We start from the raw sequence: 17,989 nt of genomic DNA on the forward strand, positions 1-17,989 counted from the left end.
ACAACTGAGGCACAAGGAGTTGCTGTGACTGAAGAAATTATTGAATGAACCGAAATTCATCAAGAACGGTATCAGATATTTTATGATAGTCGAATACTGTCCGTTCGCTGCAAGGATGATGGAGAGTATGGCTAACATCCCCACTTGAGTGTGCAGGGGGAGATTTGTTGTGCGGTGCCCACTCAAGTGGGACCCACAATAAATTTAAAAGAAAGATAAAAGAAGTCAAAAATGGAAGGCAATGGAGTTGTACACGGCATTCCTATGCGCAGTCAAAAATGGAAGGCAATAGAGTTGTACACGACATTCTTACGGGTTAACCTGCCTATAAATAGAGGCAGAGACAGCATGCAAACATACACACCACAGTAAGTAGAAACACAGCAAAAATGTAGATCATTAAATGAGAGAGCAATTGTAAGAGAAAAAAAATAGAGAGATTATCCAAGAAGAAAAATTAAGCCTAATTTTTCGGGTATTCTTGAATAGAGGATTATGAATGTATGCAAACACTTTATTTATTTTTCTCTTATAAAAGATCTGTGGCGGTCCGGAGACGTAGGCAAGATTGGTCGAACTCCGTTATCAAATTGTGTGTTATTTTCTTTTGCTCCCTCATTTGACTTATCGGGGATTTTGTGTAATTTTTTCCCCAAAAGTATATATATATATATATATATAATTTTCTTTTGAAAAAAATATTATTTAAATATTTTTAAAATATTAATTAAATGAATAACAAGCAGCTGCTAACCAAATCTTTAAACCTGAATCCAATTCAAAAATTTTTTCTAAAACCGTTAAAATATGATCGAATCGAGCAGCAGGTAGCGGGGGTAGGATAGGTAAATCATCTTTGGACAATGTCGCGTCAACTCCGCACTCTCGGGTCCCGGCTAAATTAAATAGCAGAACGACATCGTTCATTCACTCTTTAACTAAAGGGATTGAAATTTCTTGAATTTCTTCAAATTGATCAGAGCGAGTGTTTTTCCCTCTCACTTCATAACCTTTTCCCTGTCGATAAAATACTCTGCCAATGCTCATTAGATCGGAGCCCTAAAATCAAGGCTTTACCCTTCGTAGATAAACTCTAAAACCCTAAATATTTTCAATAACTGACATCCGATTTGCTTTCAGATAGTGAAAATGGGAGATACCTCTAGAAAGCTCGATACGGATAAGATAATATCGTATAGCGACGACCTTGTCGCGGTATTGAAGGAGAAAAGGGACATTAACGCTTTGACACAGCTTCTTGACCAGTCTAAGGGTCTTCGATCATCTTGTGACGCCGAATTCACCGACGGCCGGAGCCTTCTCGAAGGTCTATTTCGTTGCCTGTGTACTTTTTTTATTTCCTAGGTTAATTAATTGTAATGGTGGTCTTATCTCTCTGTTGACATGTTTTGGTGTCAGTTGACCACTTTAATTCTACAAATTTATGCCAATTTACTTCCCAGTTAGCTGTTTATGTCGAAAAACTTTTATCTTTTTCATGTTCACTCATTAATTTATGGGTTTCGTTTGTGGTTTTACGAGGAGTGGAATATCAGGACCTAAATAATTCTTTTATCCTTCTGTATATGCAGTGTTGGAATCCTTAACTATGCATTCATATCTTCAATTTATATAGCATTTTTACTTCTTTTTCTTTCATTTTAACGAGCATTTTGTCAGGGTTTTGCCTTGTAAGCTTTGTCCATAGCGTTTTCATTTTTTGACTGTTACTAAATGACTCATTATTTCAAGCAAATTGTTATATCTGAAGCAAAATGGGAAAAATTTGCCCTTGTACTACGTCGTGGTTAATAACATAGGGCTCCATGGTTTACTAACAAATGCAATACCTTAATTGACATTGTTGCAGTTGTGCATCTAGATAGCTGTCTTTTTTTTTTTTTTCCCCATGCACTTGACATTTTCTTCAGTTCATCAGATTATCAGAAAAAGATAGATGAATGCAAGCAGAAAACAGAGAAGGCAAAACTTGAAGTTCCAGCAGATGCTGACTTAGATATTCTTCAAAAGGAATTGGAAGCAGAAAATGAAAAGGAACGTTTGCTGATGGAAGAGCTCAGATAAGTATATACTAGTTGATGTTAATTAATTGGTTTTTCAAATTCTTCATTTCATATAGGGGCATTGATTGGTTGTTTATGTCTCTTTTGCATAAACACAGTTATCAACAATGAGATCAATGATCTTGAACGCCAAAGAATTGCTATAGAAGAACAAAAGCTAACTATGAAGAAACTTGAGCAAGAACAGATAAGGGCTCAGTAAGGATATAACCAGAACCTTTATTCAATCATCTAAGTACCATTTTAAAAATCTTGTCACGCTTACAGTTTCATTTCGGATAAGTAATGACTTGAGCAGGTGGTAGCAGTCTAATGGTTTAGTTCAGTTCTGGCAGATTCGAAAATCAAAGCATTTTTATTCCATCTTGCAGGAGTAAACTTTCAATGTATGCTTGTGTCACAAATATCATTCCCAACTTGGATGATCACTCCAAAATCTCAGGCCGTATCCTTTTCTTGCAACTGATTTCATGTTTCTTTTTTCAGGTTAGATAGGTCTTTTTTTTTTTTTTTTTTTTTAATGGTGAAGACAATATTACAGTATGTATGGACTGTCCTTAATTCCAATCTCAGATATTGTAGATAGAGATAAAAAGAAGGTTGAGAAATTTGAGTTTGACCCATCGAATATGGCTGCATTTGATACATGCCAGAGCATTTGGAAGATGATAAATCAGCGATAGACATTGTTCATATACCATTCAGCTGGCATAATCATTGTTTAGTGATTATATGTTAATCTTTTGTTTGTCTGTATCAGTCTTTCTGTAACAGTTCTGAATGATTAATATTTATGTAGGAAGTGCTTTTGATAGGTTGGCTATGGCATTTCTTGTGTCATATGTGCTGCAGTAACAGAAGTTGGTAGAAGAGCTGTTTCCCTTTTGTATTATTAGATATTACTTAATGCCTTTGAAATTTTGCTAACAAGATAATGTGGAATCAATTTTAATGCTATCAATAGTTAAGATGTTTGGACAATGTGGACATATGTTTCATAAGGTGCCATGTAGTTCTTTCATCAATATGGGTAGATATTTTCTTTTCCTACTCAGTTTACAGTCAATTTCTCTTTCCCTAAATTTTAATAAAGAGAAAATACTGGAGCTAATTCTACATATTGGGCTAAATAAATGTAGATTTTATTTATAATTTACTTAATTTCGATGTCAATTGCCAGGTTTTCTCACCTAGCATTCCGATTCTAGGTCGGGTGTGTTGGGAAACCTAATGTGTTTTAAGTTTTTCCTTACGTTTTATATATATATATATTATTGATTTTTCATTAAGAAAAAATGCAGATGTCAGAGTAACCAGGAATCAATGGTATGAGGACTTTTTTGTTATCATTGTTATTATTATTTAGTGAAAAGAGAAGTTTCATGTGCAAGTCATCGTGTCTTTCTCTACTTGCAATTTTTCAGGTAATCAATCATTATTACTTCTCTAATATTATCTCCATTTAATACGCCAATAATTTTTTCATTCAATTTTTTTTTTTTAAATTTTGAAATGACATCTAATATTAATAGAGTAGTATATTAGGAAAACTGTATGTTGAATTAACTGTTCAAACTATATTAACTTAATTTCGTTAATCTGTCTTAAGATATAGAAATAAGCTCATCTTTGTGGGAAGAGGTAAGGGAGCATTTCCTTTTAATTAATGTGCAACAAAATGATTTGTTGTATATCATTTAAGCAAATGAAATATGATACTATTAACCTTAGTAACCTTGTCACTGCCTACTGGTGCTGCTACTTACCATTTCTTAAACAGATACTTGGAATTGACTTTGCAACTAACATCAATAACTCCATGAAGGCTAATAATGCAACTTATAATAAATTTTTTATATGGAAAATAGGTAATCTTTTATTAATAATGCAGAATCGAATCCATGGTTTAGACAGTGATGGCTCTATTTTTGGCATCAACTAGCTAGCTAGTTGATAAGCAAGTTAGGTGGTTGGACATAGAGTTCAGTGTCTAACAGACTCAATACAATACCAGAAAAAGATAATAGAACACTGAGATAGGGAAGTGTTTGTTTGACCTGCAATCTGAATTCCAATACCATTAACAGCTAGTGCTTCTAGTTATAGGATAAAGTGCTGATAAGTTTTTATGACCATAAAACCACAAACCTTGCAAGTTTTTATGGACTTTACTCAGATGCCATGTGATATATGCTTATTTTAGATTTTGAAGTACCAATCTACATGGTAATAGAAGTGGGAAACTGTGGAGCTTCGTTGCCTCTTATAGAGCTTATTTTTCAAGATTTGTGTGCAAGAAATTATATAAAATCCAAATCTGATACAAGTGGAAGCAGACTTGTTTATAGTATTAAGAGGAAATATTAATTGAAATATATGTCATGTGAGCTGTAATGAATTATGAATTCTTAAATGCATTTGTTAGTACAGTCAGGGTAGCCAAATTGAAAATTCTGGACTGGGCTAAATTCTTGTTTTCTACTTATATCAGCATGAGGTTGCAAGAATTGCAGAAATATGTTGATTGAGTGAAAAAAAAACAAAAAGAACTTTCTTTTGCTAAAGATTGTAGTGCTGTCCATACAATTGACCTCTCTCTCTCTCTCATTCTGCATTAAAAACACACCTGCACCGCGGGTTAAACCTCACCGGCCGGTGATGTAATATAACTACTAAACTGTAAACCCTCAGTATCTCATCTCCTACCATTTCTCATTCCATCACATGTAATGCATATTTATATAACTTTACAATGGAGAAGGATATAATTAATTTCTTAAGACTCCCTTTTGGAAAACTTTCCTTGACCTTGAAATTCTCTTTACTGGTCCAAATGAAGTAAAGGTTTTAGCTTCAGTTCTATAGCAGACTGGATGGACTGGTTTTGATTCCCTAATCCTTTCCAAAGGCAATTTGCACACACTTGGTATAACATTACCTTTGTATGCATTGCAGACGTAGCTTGCAAAATTTGCATAATCCTGCAGCAAAACCAATACTGTTATTAGCTCGAGCACGCACACATTCGCAGAAAGAGTGAGTTTTAGGTACTTACATTTCCAAGTGGATGATTATTGACAATTACCCATGGCATAAATGAAGGAGGAGGACTAAGGTGTGCAGTTTCATAACCATGTAAAATTTCAAGCTGCATATTTCAGTAATAAAAGGATATTATGGAAGTAAAAGTACAATTGACACTGTAAAAGGGCGACCCAGTGCACGAAGCATCCCACATTCGTGGCTTTGGGCAATGTAAAAAGAAAAATTAAAAATACTAAAGCATCAAAATTTTGAAACTAACCTTTGTTCCAGTGCCATTTTTAAGGCATTCAAAAACAGGTTTTTCAGACAAGCCCAGTGAGTTGAAACAAGTAGTCCAATTCTGATGCCTTCCTTCAATGACTATAAACTCAGTGCAATAAATCAAAGCATAATATTTGTCCTGCATTATGTTTTGTACAATATTAATCCAGAATATGTCAGAGTCACCTTAAAGATATTGTTATAATGACATCTAATAAAATATTTCAGAATGTATATTTTTCTTAACAACAGCTTAAACAATAATACCAAATAGAACTGGAAATGTAAACCTACCACTTTATTATGCCAGGCATTGATGGCACAAGCATGAATTGTATTTAGCTCACACTCATCAAGACCATTCTGCAAAAATTTGGCATAAAAAAGATAAAAAAAAAAAAAAAAAAAGATCAAACTTGCAATAAAAAATGTATATTGTTTTGTGTGGTGTGGGTGTGACATATTCATTGTCATTATTTGATGCCATTTAATGGAGAAGATGTAACTAAGGAGGCATAAAGAACTTTTAAGAGCTTAATAGTATCAGGCTAATCAAGAATCAAGAACAGGAAATACACTGTGTTTTTTTTTCTTGTTTAATTATGAAAGAAACACTGAATCAAGAAAAAAAAGAAAAGATGGGCCCTGCTATTTAATAAATTGACTTGTCAATAATGTTAAAGAGTGTGTCCAGAAACATCAAAATGAAGCCTCATTTTCCATTATACCCATTCTCTTGAAGCTTGAGAGCTAAAAAAGAATTGTGTATCAGAAGTCTAATTTCCAAGAGAACTATAATATCCATCAAACCCTTAAAAGAGTTTCTCAAGATTTGGTATAAGATTCTAGTTAACGATGATGATGGTAAATTCGAATAATAATAAACAGAAGAGAAATAAAGATTGTCAATGAGATTTGGCTTAAGAGTACTAAATTCATTTCCAGGATTGTGAAAAATTGGTAGTTCAAACTGCAACTGAATCCAAATTGACCAAAAAAAAACGAAGTTCAAAGAAAGAAAGACAGACAGAAAGAAAGAAAGAAAAATGAAGATGAAATTGGACCTGACAGGCCAGGGTGTTGTTAAGTCTATCCACATGAGCATTACCCCAAGGTACCATCTTGAGATTGACAATGTCGATGAGGCCATTGTTGAATATACTCATGAGGTTTTTGACAATAAAATTAGCACAAGATGGACATAGAGTTTCATAATAGACTGAAAGATTAACTTTCAAAGAGGAAGAAGAAACCTTCTTATTGAAAGAATAAGAAGCACTAAAACATGGAGATATGAACAAGAAAAGAAAAGTGCATGAAAAGAAGACTAATTTCCACCAACTCATTCTTTTTTCAGTTTGTCAGCTTATTAATCTGATACCTCTCTTGCAATACGAGTGTCCTTCCCTGCATATATATAGCAGGAAAATGCTCACATTAATCGAAGAAATGTATTTTTTTGAATGTCAAGAATGCCCTTTAGTGGGCTTAACTGCATGCCATAATTCCCATCATAAAGAAGGTGACCATCTATTTGATGTATGTAACTGTTGACTGAACAAACTTCCTTATTAATGTTTATTTATTTGCAGCTTTTCAAATTATTATTTGGGGCCTAGAAAAGATTGGATTTACTGCTTTGGATAGTATCAATTTATCATGCATAATCTGAGAGGCCCCAGATTTCAGTACTCGAATCGGAATAATATTCGGTTCAAACTTTTTCAATGATAACGACTCTAAATGTTTGCCGGATTTAAAAGCATTATGATGATGCATGCAAGTTTGATGTCCTTCTTTTCTCTAATCTTATCTGGATTGTACAGTAAATAAACATCAATCCATTAAAAAATGAAAAATCAATTCAGGTTTCTTGGGATATTTAATTTAAATATATTTAAATTTTTATACATTGTAAAACTATTTGTATAATCACATGCGAATAGTCATTACTTTCAAGGGTATATAAATATTTTCATCACAACATTATTTTATAGTTAAATTATGTGTATTATTATTATTATTATTATTTGGCTTTCCCCAAGAGATTTATCTTAAATATTCAAGAAAGTCTTTCAAATAAAAATCTATTTAATTTATATTTTAGAATTAATAGTTTAATTTAATTGATCCATGATTCAAGAAAATCTTAGTTAGCTTAAAATTTACATTAAAGTTTTATTTATTAAATTTAAAATTTTTTACTCTATCTGTCTCAAAAATAGATAGGCTTGCATCAATTTTTTGTTTATCTCAAATTAGAGATCACTTTTATTTTTGAAAATAAAAGTAATTTTTCAATTGTCTATGAATAAAATTTATGTCCAAACAATATTAATTACATTTTCTTAGTCTCTGTAAAAGCAAAGATGAATAGAGTATATTTTATTTATTAATTAAGTAAAGTTTAAAAGATTAATCAAGAAAGATGAATTGAAGCTGTGGTCATATTTAAGCAGTACTTCTGTATTATCACTGTACGCGTATTGATACAACTCTACGCGTATTGGGTGAATACACGAAGTCAAATGTGACAAGAGAAACAGCAAATGAAGGGAAAAAGGAGACTTTCGAAGCTACAGAAACCGAAACTTAAATCTGAAAACTGACAAAAAATATACCTAATTTTGCATGTTACTCTTCTTTTTTCTTTGTTTTGTTTTGTTTCCTCTCCAACTTAGAATCTCTTCGCCAGACTTTGAATGTCTATAAGAAGAAGAAGGTTATGGTGTGAACTGAATACCAAGTTTATGATCCCTTACCCGTGACCATATAGCATTCATTTGTATTCCAAATTTGATGAAGCTTTAAACAGCATCAACAGAGACAGAAACACACCTCTGTTTCCTCAATTAACAAAAACCCAAACCACCCTATTTATTGTACCACCTCTTGTTTACACTATAAACCGAGCCAAATGAATTCAAACCGATCTAAAATTACTATTTTATAAAATAAATGATTTGGTTTAGTTTATAAAATTTGAAAACGGACCAACTATTCCAAACTTGAACGCCTCTTGTCGAATAGAAAAACTATATATTCTTTTAATGTTGTGTTTTATGGGTGTAAAACTACCTAAAATGAGATGTTAATGAAGATTAGGAAAAATTTTGATCTAAGATTGATGTTGGATAGTTTTAAAAAAATCAGATTGGAAAAAGTTACATGCATTGAGTTAACATTATCACTCCTAACTTTACTAGTTTAAATTTAAACAACTCAATCTCACTTATTTATACATGTATAAATCTATAAAAGCTAAACCCTATTTGCTTATATAGGGAAATTTTGAAATATTAGTTTAAAATAAGAACTTATGAAAACTATGAAATTTTTACAATAATCTATGAAAGCTAAAACCTATTGCCTACAAGAATTTACTCTATCATTAGATTTAAAATGATTATATTTCGTCAATCGGGGTGATTTGATTAGTTTTTTCAATAATTTGAGTAATGAAAGTTTCCAGTTTGAGTCTTTTTTACTATAAAAATTTTTACCCATCTAATGAATAAGGGGAGTACTTCATGTTCTATAGTTTACAGTATTATTTCGATATATTGGATCTTATAATGAATTAAAAAAAAGATCTTCATATATATATATATATTTAAAAAGGTGAAAGACCATTATTTGCAATAGTTATGTCAAAGGGCCTCAATCGGCCCATATAAAAAAGAGAAATTATAATTTATGCACAAACTAAACTAGACTCTAGAATATAGCGCTATTCGGCAACAATTTTTCACGTGATGTTTAAAGTTTAAGGAAACGGATTATGAAGTGTTAAGTTGACCACTCATATAATAGTTAACCACTATTAAAACAATTATTTTTAAAAAATGTATTTATTTGAGCTTCATATAACTTATTTGACTTTCATCCAATTATAATACAATGGATGAATTACTCTTTAATTTTTGAGGTTTGGCCTAATTATGACTTAGTTTTTTTTTTTTTTTGGTAAGCACATTAATTCTTCTATGAGATTTTTCCATTGAACTATTTAGTTTTTCTATAAAAAAAGAATATACTTTAATTTATTCAAGAATTGATAAAAATAGTAAATGCGAAGGCTAAATTTTATCATTACACTAAATGTAAATGACACAATAATCAAGACAAGATATTAATGGAAAAATTGCTACTTTTAGACGAAATGATTAAATAATTTAACAGGGTAAAATATCAAGGATGAATTAACATATTTACAAAAAAGGAGGGATAAAATAGTAATTATGGTCAAATCTCAAGGACTACGTAGTAGTTCACCATAATAAAGATATTACTAGACCAAAGATTCCATCTTAGTTGTTAGTCATAGGTTATCTTTTTATGATCACAAGGCTCTTATTTTTGGTGCCAGTGGTGATGTGAAGTTGCCTGTTTTGGGTGCAAAGCAAACTTCACTAATGGGATTTGCCTTCCATAGTGAATTGGTCTCCATCTCCATGGACAAAGACTTGCATGCCTCTGGTACTTGAGTGCCTTGATAAGCCTTGCATACATACCCCACAAAATTCTTGAAATCCTGCATTGAAAGAGAGGATGAAGTTATCTGCTTCGAAATTGATGCCTAATGATCAAATTAACTTTAAAATTTGTCACCTTCTGCAATTTTATCCAAGCTTTTTTTTTTTTTTTTTTTTTTTGGCAATTAAACCCTATTAAGCAAACTTATATACAATTTCATCTGAAGCATGATTGGGGCAGCTAAGTAAGGCTCTTTTTCTTTTCCAAATTGGTATCCAAACTTGCTTTATAAAATTGAAAATGATGGATCAAGCACTCACTTAACCCACTTGAATTAACTTTAGGTTGAGCTATTGAGGAAAATTACACTCTTAAATATTAAATTTCGATAGCTTATTGTAAAACGAATTCGGGATGGATTAGATAAACCTGCAAGATCCACAATTTTAATTCTTTAAGCTACCGTTCTTGCTTCAAATATATTTGTCAAACAATCCCAGCTAAATTGAATTCAATTGCACAGAAAGGAAAAACATGGAGTTAAATTGCGAATAATCTGTAAAATTGATCATTAGGCTAAAATTAATAACTATGGACTAACCTCTTGGAGAGGTTGATTATTTACAACAACCCATGGTACAAATCTATGTTGTGGATTAAGCTGGGCAGTCTCAGCAGCAAATTGTTGCTCAAGCTGCAAGTAATTAACTGAGAAAATTGTATACTACTGTATTAAAAGGAAATAAAAGGAATTGAGCTGAATCTAAGAATGCAAGGAAACTGACCACATTGCCATATCCACTTGTGTAGCAATCAATGGGTTCCTTCCCAAGCCCAGCCATTTCAAAGCAATTAACCCACTCATTGAGTTTATTCTCTAAGGAAAGACGTTCTATGCAGTGTATAAGTCTGAAATGCGTCTCCTGTCATATCAAGAAATAATTTTTTTTGTTTTTTTAAATTAGCTACTATGAGTCTCTAGATCAATATTTATTGCTCGGACTAGTTTTAGCAATAAGAAAATTAGTGGGTTAAGGACTACTAAAATTGATAAACAAAAAAACAGAAATGTAGAAAGAAAGATTACCACATCAGGATAGATGGTTATGGCGCAAGCTTCAATGGCATTCAGGAAGCATTCATTTGGTCCATGCTGTTGTATGCAATAATTAAAAGAAAAGTAAAACCCAGGGAGTGAGAAGAGAACTAACTATTCATAGTAATAATAATAAAAGAATAGCCATTTTTGACAGGTGAATTGATAACTAGGATCTTGGGAGAGGAGCTGTCAGTGTAAGTTAGTCATGGTTTTGTTCAAAAAATTTAAAGGACATTATGGGGTCCGAGGAGGATGCCCTCAAACTCATAAAAATGGACCCTCCAAGTCCAAGTTGCATTAATTCCTCTTTAATCATTGTCTTTGTCTTATTTACTATAACTAGCAATACAACAACTTTAAAATTATAGTTCAAACAGATAAGATTCATTTTTAACAATTCACTTCTTGATTTCATTTTTCTGGTAATTCTGGTAAAAAATTAAAAGAATAATATTTTCTTTGTTTCCTTGACTTGATTATGACTTATGATATACTTAATTGCAAATTTTCAATCTTGTTTTTTACTACTAAGTTTATGTTTTTAAGAAACCACCTATAACCCAACAAATGTGACTTACGACTCAATTATGGGATATCCAGATTAAAGTCCAGTGTACTTTAACTATTAGATCAAACTATCTTGAAAATTTTTTAATTATTGCTTGAAGTTCGATTTAATTAAAATTGAACTTTTGAATCGATTTTTAGTGAGAATTTTTAACTAAAAAACAAACTTGACTAATTTTTTCACTGGGATAAGAAGTATTGATTAAATCATTCAATGAAAATTGGTTTTTGTTCTTATCTACCTCTCTTGTGCCTTGACCAACTAATAAATGAGTTAAATTGATTTTGGTCGAAATTTCCTTCTAATATATCAATTTTACATAATTTTTAATCATAAATAAATTCAAAGAGCAAATTAAACATTATTTCTAAATCATAAATCAACAAAACTAGCTAAATTAATTTTTGTACGAGATTCAAGAAGATTGCAGAGAAGACAGTTGATAATGTAATATATATATATATATATATAGAGAGAGAGAGAGAGAGATTAATATATATAAACCTGGCAAACGAAGGTAGCATCGGATTGCACAAAAGCATTGCCCCAAGGAATCAACCTGAGATTAACAATGGAGATAAGTCCTTCATCAAACACCTTCACCAAATGATTGACTATGAAATCTGCACAATAAGGGCACAGAGTTTCGTAGTACAAAGACAGGGTCACAGCATTTTCACTGCTAATTGAAGCTGAAGGAGATGCGAAATAATTAGTAAGAAGAAGAAAGAAAACGAATATTAACGGCGACGACGGAATTAGAGAAGCCATTTTCAATCTTCTTTAAAGTAGAATGAATGCTGTGTTTGATTCTATTTATTGATTTTTTGAGATGAGCAAAGATAAGCTGCTTCGTTACGCTCTATCTTACAGTGGGCCTCTCTCAACGTGCTCTTTGATTTTGCTTTTTCAACTTTTTCTTTCTTTTTCTTACTTGTTCTTAGTGACGACTAAAGAATCTTATTTACATTAAATTGGATATGGCCAATGAAGAAAGTGGAATCTATTTGGGATATTGCTTTATAGAAAAGAAAAATGGTGGACCAGTTTATTTTGCATTGACCTATCCCTAAATAAAGAAAAAACCGAAATTGGATCTAAATCAAATATTTTTAGTTTTCTATATTAGTTTTATAAAAGCACAGATAAGTTTAATTTTAAAATTCTATTTCATAAAAATATCTATGAGTTTAAACTTAAGAGCTCAGATTCAAGTTTGAAAAACCAAACTCGAGCTCAGTTTATTTATAATTTATAATTTTAAAAAGAAAAATTTACCCTTTTTAAACTCTGATTTGTATGTTAGATGAGTTGGATAAACTCATTAGACTTATTCAATGGACTTAAATGATATTTTTTTGGTTAATAGAGCCTCAGCCAGCTCAAGTAGGACTTGGTTTATTTCTACTTATCCATTAATTTTGAGCGGCACAAGTTACAATTAACATGTAATTTTGAGATGGGAAAGCGGGAGTGTTGTGTTCCTATTAGTATTGGGCCAAACTGCCATGAGGCCCAAAAAATCAGGTTTAACTGCGAAGACTCTGCGGCCCATTTACAGCCCTAAAGTCGTCTTGTCACTGACACTGTTACACTATCTTCTTTCTTCTTTGTTTCTTTCCAGTTTCTCTTCAAAGTTCTGTTCTTAGTCAGAACCAAAACCCTTGTACCCTAATCTTTTAATCTATACTAATGGCTTCTGTCAATTTCAATTTCTTTGATAACTGGTTCAAGAAACCTCCAAATCCGCTGCCTCCTGTCAATCTTGTACCGCTAATTAACTCTCTCACAACTAAAACCTCTCAATCCACCAACTTCGCTTCTATTAGCTTCTCAAACCCGCTCAAGAAACCCAAAGAACCGGAAACGGAATCTAAAGAACCGGGTTACTGGCAGCAAATGCTGGACCAGTACTTCTATGAGTGCGAGAACCTACCCGATTACCGTCACACACCAGAAGTTGAGAAGATCTTGAACGAACACCCATTTTTGGAAAAAAAAGAAAACCCAACTGAAGAAGAAATCAAAGAAAACCAGCAATGGTGGGAGGACTTTGAATCCAGCCCGGTTGTCAAGTTTTTGGCCCGGGCGGAGGAAATTGCCGATAAGATTAATGAATTGGAGCTGAAAGAAAACTCGATTCCTTATAGATGGGAGGATAGGAAGATGTGGCAAGCAGTGCCGCACGTTATTGGTCCTGATGGCCGGCCAATGCCGCGAAAGGCAATAAAGACGAGGAAAGAGAGTGATGATAAGTTTTGGGATTTTGCAAGGCAGTTCTTTTTTGGGCTTTGGGGGTTTAGACAGAGACCTTATCCATCTAGTCGACCCATTGATGTTGCTCAGGCTATTGGCTATAAGCGGCTGGAGAAGCGATACTATGATTGTAAGTTGAGATAGGAAACTTGTGATTTACTCTTAATGCTGTTCAGTTTTGAGAATTTCATTTCCATTTTATGTCTGATTTTTAATTTTCTTAATTTGTTATCATAGTTATCATGAGAAGTGGTGGCTTTTACTATAAGGATCGCTTGGGCCGGACACGAGGGCCAATGGAGCTTATTCAACTTAAAACTGCATGGGGTGCTGGGATAATTGATAAGGATACTTTCATATGGGGTGAGGACATGGATGAATGGGCACCAATACACATGATTTATGGCATGGAGCGTGCAATTGCTACTTGGGAAGGTCTGTGTGGTTTCAGTTTTGCATTTTTATTTGTCTGCTTATACAGTAAAGTAAGTAGAAGACTGCAATTTTTGATATATACTTATTTTGATCACTGGCAATGGTAGCTCACTGGTCCTAGATCAGTCAAGTTACTTAGCATGAGATACTGATATGGGCTAAGTATTATGTTGGATGTGATTCTAAAGATTGTATCGCTTGATCCTTATTCTTTATTATATCTCTAGAAGTGGAAATACTGCTGGGGAAAAAAAATCAATTCTGTAATTCTAGATAAATCTATGTTTATTTTCTGTGTTGCCATCTGATATTTCTATAATATAAAGAAATTTTGTGTTGTAGTTGTAATGTAGTAAGTACAACATTGGTAATAAAGTTGTCTCTCTAAATGCCAGCAGGGAATCAAAGCTATTCTCATTTGAAGATTGAAAGAAAGCTTATCTAGGGTCAGTTAAACAACTAATTGAAACATGGCAACTGAAGTGATCCAACCCAAAAATTTTGTTGACCGCGTCAGTTTTATGTAAAAACTGTGCTTTTCTTGTCTTTGCCTTTGTCTTTGATTCTCTCATGTTTCAGTGATATTTTTTATATTGAGTGAGCATTTCAAATGTTTTAAGTCTTGGATTATGGTTTATCTCAGTTAGGCTCGGCGCTGCAGCAACAGCTTTTCTACACAAGCTTCAGAAAGGAATTCCTCCTTGGGTTCCTCTGAAAGGACGAGAAAAGAAAACTTACAAGCAGCTGCAAGAAGAGGCCATAGAGAGTAAAAGGCGTGACTTGGCTGTTTTGGAAGCTAATGATGGCATTTGGCCAGGAGTTAGAATTCCCAGCCATGCTTTATTTCTTTGGGCAAGTGGTTCTGAGATGACAACTATTTTGGAAGCAGACCATATGCCAAACAAATATATTCCAAAAGATCTCAGGTACAGATCTTGCATCTTTTGCTTGATGGTCAAATTGTCTCTTATTGATAAGGAAAGGTTGTCTTGGTGCCTCTCAACTATTTCATGCATGTTGTTTATGTGAAACAGTATTGCACCGCTGTAGATACCCATCTCAACTATTTCACTTTCTTCGTTGCTTTTGTGTGTCAGGCTTGAATTGGCTAAAGTTATCCCTGGCTTAAGGCCATGGGAGGTTCTCAGTGTGGAGCAAGCAATGGACCAAATAACATATGGTGGAAAGTGGTATCGTGAGCCTCTTGGCTCATATACAACTGGTCCGCCATACGTCCGGCACTGGAACAAGGATGTCAAGGTACAGTTATATCATACTTCTAGAAAAAAAAAATCAATTGAGCTTTTTGCTGGAAGGGGCTGGGTAGTTTAGGCAGACTTCAAGTTACCTGGAGACATTGAGCTAGTAGACTTTAAGTTAAGATTCTCAAATTGTTCAAACAAATCCATAAAGCGCATAAGAGGGTGGAAAGCAAGCTAGCTAATTGGTCAGTACTAACTTTTTAGCATTGGTGGCCAAGCCCAAGTAAGCCCACATTATTCAACTTTATTTTCATGGGGTTCTAACCTCTTATTGAAGCATGCATCTCCACCCTTTCAATTCAAATTTGTTATATATTGTTTGGTATAAGAAAATAATTTGGAAACTAAAACTGAAAAGCCCATCTAGTGAACTGCATGGTGCAAAATTGTGGAATGATTCTGAAGAGGTTCTCAATTAGCTGTCTCTGTATATTAGTTCCAAAGTTGTTATGCCTTTTCTATGGATCCTTTTCTGCTGGGGCCTTGTTTTTGTTACTGTGCCTTTTTAATGCATGTGCCTCTGCTTATGCATTTTCTGTATCTCCAGAGAATATTTCGGACTTTCTACAATCTCAGCATCCAAGTTTACAACAAATTGGAGAGGACAATTCCTGGTTTTAGTACTATAATGGAAAAAGTCAATGCTGATGCTTCCACCAGGGATGCAAGACGCAAAGCAAGGAGGGAAGAGCAAAAGAAAGCTGAGCAGGAAATGATTTTAAACAGACGACTTAAGAATGATCCATAGGGTCACTACAATCTAAAGTTCCTGACTTTGGACAATTTAATGGTAATTCCCTTGTCAATATATTATCAAATACCATGTTTGGCTGAAGGCAAATTTTGGACAAAATGACAATGAAATTCAAAGTTGTAGTTAGTTCTTTTTTCAACTCTAAAGTTGATCAAACATGAAATTCAAAGCTGGTAACCTTGTATCAGACAGCGTAGTTTAACCTTGTATCTTCTGTGAACTGTTTTTGCATGAGGAGCGAGATATGAATGCGTAGTTCATGGTCTAAAATATTTACGTAAATTTCGTAGCCAAGTATGGTACTTTTCAACTTCTTTTGTGCTAACTTAATTTAATTTCATTTGGTGCATTGTTAAACATGTCTGTTTAGCAGGTAGAGTACTTACCATCCGATTTTGTTAAAAAATTTATGAAAGACATGACAACATCATTAGCATGGTGTATTAATCTGGGCTGAAGGGGCTCAACTTTGGTGTCCAAACCATGATGGGGTAGCATCCGCTGCAGTTTTCACAGAGAGGCAGAAACTTAAATGGCTCCAGAACAGATATTCCTAGGTTAGTGAATAACTATTGTAGCATAAAAATGGAAGTAACTAGAGTTAGTTTAGTACTAGCATGCCTTTACATGTGTTTGATCGTGAAGTCTTTTATTCTGCATCCATCTCCATTAAGAGATCTAAAACACAAAGTTGGATTTGAATCCTTTTATGATTTTGACTTTGTAGTTCTTGATCGTTTTATCATCCTGTCTGTATCACTGTGAGACAGTTCTTACTGGTAGTGGGTTTCAGTGGTTCTGATCTGAATCTCCATTTCTATTCCCATTTCGTATTGTAAAAATCGTTTGCAATTTTTACTTAATTATATTAATTTATCTACATTTACATTACCTTCGATTGTGTCAAGTTGAAATTAGTCACGGGGCTATTAGCTAGAGCCAATTAGAATTAAAACTGGAATTAAATATCATATAAATAAATAAAATATTTTTAAAATCATAAATAAATTGGAACAATAAACTATAAGATATTTATTAAAATTCATGAGGTAAGGGCAGAAATTTCAAACGCCACAGATTTTTAGAGGATTTAAATGCGACACTATATCTGTATAGTTTATTATATTTTTTTAAAGATCATATCTACTCTTTAATTTTAAAATAACATGTTGATTATATGCCTCATACATAGATCCCTAGCGTAATGGCAAGGTCCCAGATTCGAATTTTGATAATTTATTTAATTTGTATCCTTTATTTTGATAATTTATTTAATTTGTATCCTTTTCCTCAGTGGGTTGTACTGCGTCTCTATATGGATTTTGGAATTGTTATAACTGCCGTTAATAGTATAAAGTATAAAGATACACTTTACACAAGTGTGAGGGTTCGGTTAATTAAGTCGAATTAACTTGATTTTAGTCTATTCAAAAATATTTTTAAAGATAATCAATTTAAACTAAATTAAATTAATTTGATTGGTTTAGATTCAGTTAATTCAAATCAAATTAATTACATTGGGTTTAAAAAAAAAATTCAGTTAATTATATATTGTAATCAAATAGAAAATCGAAAATCAAATGTTTTTATATATCTAAACAATCAGTAATTAAATTTCTAAAATAATTATCTGAATTAAACCAAAATAAATGATTTTGATTCAATTTCCAGTTAAACAGTGAAAATTGCTGACCCTGACTCTGATACCTAAACCTGAAAGATAAGTCCCTATACGCTGCACCGTTGACA

At 32.9% G+C, this 17,989-nt stretch overlaps 4 protein-coding genes across 5 annotated transcripts; 2 read left to right on the top strand and 2 right to left on the bottom strand.

Moving 5' to 3' along the window:
• Positions 1-941: 941 nt before the first annotated feature.
• LOC149498514 (kinetochore protein SPC24 homolog) lies at positions 942-3,085 on the top strand. Its single transcript, XM_089717480.1, has 5 exons — positions 942-1,327; positions 1,940-2,081; positions 2,181-2,282; positions 2,456-2,529; positions 2,658-3,085. The coding sequence occupies exons 1-5, from the start codon at positions 1,150-1,152 to the stop codon at positions 2,765-2,767; spliced, it is 606 nt and encodes a 201-aa protein (XP_089573606.1). The 5' UTR covers positions 942-1,149; the 3' UTR covers positions 2,768-3,085.
• Positions 3,086-4,613: 1,528 nt separating this feature from the next.
• On the bottom strand, positions 4,614-6,785 carry LOC149498515 (gamma-interferon-responsive lysosomal thiol protein-like). The gene is made up of 5 exons (XM_089717537.1): positions 6,455-6,785; positions 5,685-5,753; positions 5,389-5,529; positions 5,140-5,232; positions 4,614-5,065 (listed from the first exon to the last, which is right to left on the bottom strand). Exons 1-5 carry the CDS (start codon positions 6,734-6,736, stop codon positions 4,853-4,855), a joined length of 798 nt encoding a protein of 265 aa, XP_089573663.1. The 5' UTR covers positions 6,737-6,785; the 3' UTR covers positions 4,614-4,852.
• Positions 6,786-9,522: 2,737 nt separating this feature from the next.
• On the bottom strand, positions 9,523-12,372 carry LOC105648103 (gamma-interferon-responsive lysosomal thiol protein). Its single transcript, XM_012234400.4, has 5 exons — positions 12,038-12,372; positions 10,954-11,019; positions 10,652-10,789; positions 10,468-10,560; positions 9,523-9,924 (listed from the first exon to the last, which is right to left on the bottom strand). The coding sequence occupies exons 1-5, from the start codon at positions 12,302-12,304 to the stop codon at positions 9,733-9,735; spliced, it is 756 nt and encodes a 251-aa protein (XP_012089790.1). The 5' UTR covers positions 12,305-12,372; the 3' UTR covers positions 9,523-9,732.
• A 758-nt stretch (positions 12,373-13,130) lies between these two features.
• On the top strand, positions 13,131-17,131 carry LOC105648102 (histone-lysine N-methyltransferase ATXR3-like protein). Of its 2 annotated transcripts, none has more exons than XM_089718354.1 (6): positions 13,131-13,919; positions 14,027-14,224; positions 14,868-15,150; positions 15,322-15,484; positions 16,034-16,276; positions 16,611-17,131. In XM_089718354.1, exons 1-5 carry the CDS (start codon positions 13,226-13,228, stop codon positions 16,232-16,234), a joined length of 1,539 nt encoding a protein of 512 aa, XP_089574480.1. In that variant the 5' UTR covers positions 13,131-13,225; the 3' UTR covers positions 16,235-16,276; positions 16,611-17,131. The 2 variants fall into 2 exon arrangements, with proteins under 2 accessions (XP_089574480.1, XP_089574479.1); XM_089718353.1 differs by having other exon boundaries at positions 16,614-17,131.
• The last annotated feature ends 858 nt before the right edge of the window (positions 17,132-17,989 follow it).

Source organism: Jatropha curcas, chromosome 2, assembly GCF_041381405.1.
Source record: "Jatropha curcas cultivar XTBG-Jc1 chromosome 2, XTBG_Jcur_1.0, whole genome shotgun sequence".
Taxonomy (NCBI): Eukaryota; Viridiplantae; Streptophyta; class Magnoliopsida; order Malpighiales; family Euphorbiaceae; genus Jatropha; species Jatropha curcas.

Coding starts and splice junctions, on each gene's coding strand:
- LOC149498514 (XM_089717480.1), top strand. CDS start 1,150: ATGGGAGATACCTCTAGAAAGCTCGATACGGATAAGATAATATCGTAT. Junction 1,328..1,939: donor CGGCCGGAGCCTTCTCGAAG/GTCTATTTCGTT, acceptor TCAGTTCATCAG/ATTATCAGAAAAAGATAGAT. Junction 2,283..2,455: donor CAAGAACAGATAAGGGCTCA/GTAAGGATATAA, acceptor TCCATCTTGCAG/GAGTAAACTTTCAATGTATG.
- LOC149498515 (XM_089717537.1), bottom strand. CDS start 6,736: ATGAGTTGGTGGAAATTAGTCTTCTTTTCATGCACTTTTCTTTTCTTG. Junction 5,530..5,684: donor ATGCCTGGCATAATAAAGTG/GTAGGTTTACAT, acceptor AACATAATGCAG/GACAAATATTATGCTTTGAT. Junction 5,066..5,139: donor ATAATCATCCACTTGGAAAT/GTAAGTACCTAA, acceptor GTTTTGCTGCAG/GATTATGCAAATTTTGCAAG.
- LOC105648103 (XM_012234400.4), bottom strand. CDS start 12,304: ATGGCTTCTCTAATTCCGTCGTCGCCGTTAATATTCGTTTTCTTTCTT. Junction 11,020..12,037: donor ATGCTACCTTCGTTTGCCAG/GTTTATATATAT, acceptor TGCATACAACAG/CATGGACCAAATGAATGCTT. Junction 10,561..10,651: donor CAAGTGGATATGGCAATGTG/GTCAGTTTCCTT, acceptor AATTACTTGCAG/CTTGAGCAACAATTTGCTGC.
- LOC105648102 (XM_089718354.1), top strand. CDS start 13,226: ATGGCTTCTGTCAATTTCAATTTCTTTGATAACTGGTTCAAGAAACCT. Junction 13,920..14,026: donor GGAGAAGCGATACTATGATT/GTAAGTTGAGAT, acceptor TTGTTATCATAG/TTATCATGAGAAGTGGTGGC. Junction 15,485..16,033: donor ACTGGAACAAGGATGTCAAG/GTACAGTTATAT, acceptor CTGTATCTCCAG/AGAATATTTCGGACTTTCTA.